Source organism: Egretta garzetta, unplaced genomic scaffold (genome assembly GCF_000687185.1).
Source record: "Egretta garzetta isolate BGI_Z169 unplaced genomic scaffold, ASM68718v1 C8989902, whole genome shotgun sequence".
Taxonomy (NCBI): Eukaryota; Metazoa; Chordata; class Aves; order Pelecaniformes; family Ardeidae; genus Egretta; species Egretta garzetta.
The window spans coordinates 1-2293 of NW_009269911.1; the positions used below are offsets into that span (position 1 = coordinate 1).

At 50.7% G+C, this 2293-nt stretch overlaps 1 protein-coding gene across 1 annotated transcript; it reads left to right on the forward strand.

Annotated features, from left to right (window-relative positions):
• Nucleotides 1-3: 3 nt before the first annotated feature.
• Nucleotides 4-2025, forward strand: LOC104133973 (5-methylcytosine rRNA methyltransferase NSUN4-like; the record flags this gene model as incomplete). The annotated part of the gene is made up of 3 exons (XM_009647450.2): nt 4-96; nt 734-858; nt 1614-2025. Coding segments are annotated over 3 exons (492 nt in total), but the record flags the coding sequence as incomplete, so codon positions are not given.
• Between the last annotated feature and the right edge of the window lie 268 nt (nt 2026-2293).

Sequence of the window (2293 nt, forward strand, 5' to 3'; positions counted from 1 at the left end):
CATAGCTACGTTCCCAAAGAAATCAGGGAAACCGTGAGCATCACGTCCTGCGACGGAAGGGACTGGGGGCAGCTGGAAGGTGGCACTTTCCAGAAGGTGGGTGATTGGGAACCGGTGAAGATAGACAAACCCACCTAGTTCACTTTCCTCCTGTTTCAGAGGAAGACAGCAGCTTATCCTGCAGTGTAATCGTAGAGTTTTCCATAATCTTAAATGCAGAGAAAGAGAGAAGACTAAGCCACATGCAGAGTAATATTTCCTCCTGCTATAGCCTTCCCTCAGGATCTGGTGCATATGGGGATCCAGAGTTGTACCTTTATCTACCTGTGTAATACCCCTTAAAAATCCTCTTCTAACCCATCACCTGGAAGGGGTTAAATGTGAAGTTTAGGCAATTCTTGTTTCTTAGCCATGTCCAGCCATGGGAGCTGGGTTTGTTACTCCGGGAGCTCCGGCCACATGTGGTTGCAGCTGTAGGTGCTGCGGTAATGCCTGCCGGGAAGACACGCAGAGTAGAAACATGAAATGAGGACACATGTTAGAGCACGATGTTGCCCACCGTTCCCGTGTCTGTTTGCGCATTCCCGAAATGCAAACGCAGCCAGACGAGTTACAGCTGAGTGCGGGTGCGTGCCTGTGCTCGGGCAGTGTCAGCTAGGCAAGGGCAAGTTGCACTGGGACTCGCTGAGCCTGGCCTGGGCCCAGGACTGGTGCAGGATCTCTGCCACTGCAGGTCCTGGTGGATGTGCCCTGCACGACGGACAGGCACTCTGCCATGGAGGAGGAGAACAACATCTTCCACAGGAGACGAACCAAGGAGCGCCAGATGTTGCCCATGCTGCAGCTGCAGCTGCTGATGTGAGTGAGCTCTCTGCTGTGTTTTGGTGCTCTCTGTGCTACGGTGGTGGCTCTCTGTGGCCAGCACTGAGACCTCTTCTTACTTTGTGTGTCCCTGACTGGGAAACATGGAAACCACGTGTAGTTCTCTGCAATGGCAATAGTTGAACTTATCAAATTGTATTAAGTGTAAGAAAGTGCCAATGCTCTCAGTCAGATCAAATGTCCTCGTCCCCAGCAGTAGCCACAGGAGGTAGGGAGGAAGGTCTAAGGAACAGGATGGGCATAGTGTTGTCCTTTTGTGTGATGATCTCCCGGGTCCTGGAGGATTCCCGAGCGTCCACATCTCCCAGCACATGGGAGGACATGGAGGTGCTTCGTCACCCCATTTCTCTGGGAAGGCTGGATGGGCTGACCACCAACTGGGGCAGTAAGGAAACAGATTAGTCTCCTACAGCAGCGCTTGAACTGCAAGAGCCTCTTCCCCTGCACATACTCTTAGCCCATCCCCTTGGAGATGAGTGCAGGATTACTCCTTCCAGCTGCTCTCCAACAGCATCTCTCCCATGTTGAGTACTTTACCAACCTAAGCATCTGTTTGACCCGTGTTGCCCTGGTCTAAAACAGTCCTCATGTTGGAGTGATCCAGTGAGACAGCTGAGCTTCTGGAGTTCAAGATTTGTTTCTCACCTCCTACAAGCTACGTGCTGGCTTCCCAGTTTTGGTGGGTGGGAAGACTTCCCATGACGGCATGTGTGTGTTCATCTTGCTTGCAGGGCTGGGATCCTCGCTACCAAGACAGGAGGAGAGGTGGTGTACTCTACGTGCTCCCTCTCCCCACTGCAGAACGAGTGCGTGATCGAGAGAGCAGTAGAAATTGCAGAAACCCAGTTTAACATCAATATCCACGTTGAGGACTTGAGCTGCTTTCGGATGCTCTTCCAGGACACGTTTTCCTTCTTCTCGGATTGCCGGCTGGGGGAGCTTGTTCTGCCTCACCTCACAGCCAACTTTGGACCTATGTATTTCTGCAAATTGCGTCGGATGTAGAAGGAAGGGGTGAGAGACTATGTCTGCTGGCTGTCAAGAAATCCCCCAAATTTTCAGGAAAAGCAAAACTGCTTTATATTTATTTTTTCTTTTTAAATGTCTGCTTTTTTACTGGACACATAGAGAATAAATGAGAAAGACCTGCTGTGGAGTCTCCTGAATATTTATCTGTTTGAGACAGAGGTGTTTAATCTAGCAAAGAGAGAGACGTCTTATTAGAGGGAGTGATTTATCTGTCTCTCTTGGGACGGAGTAAATGGTCCTGGGTGGATGCTGCTCTCCCCCTCCCGTCTGACTGCTCTGACCCTATGTGAGCAGGTTTGGGTTAACAAACACCATCGGGGGATCTCAGCCTTTCTGCCCTAGATCTCACCATCTGCATAATGGAGTTGCATCTGTCTCTGCT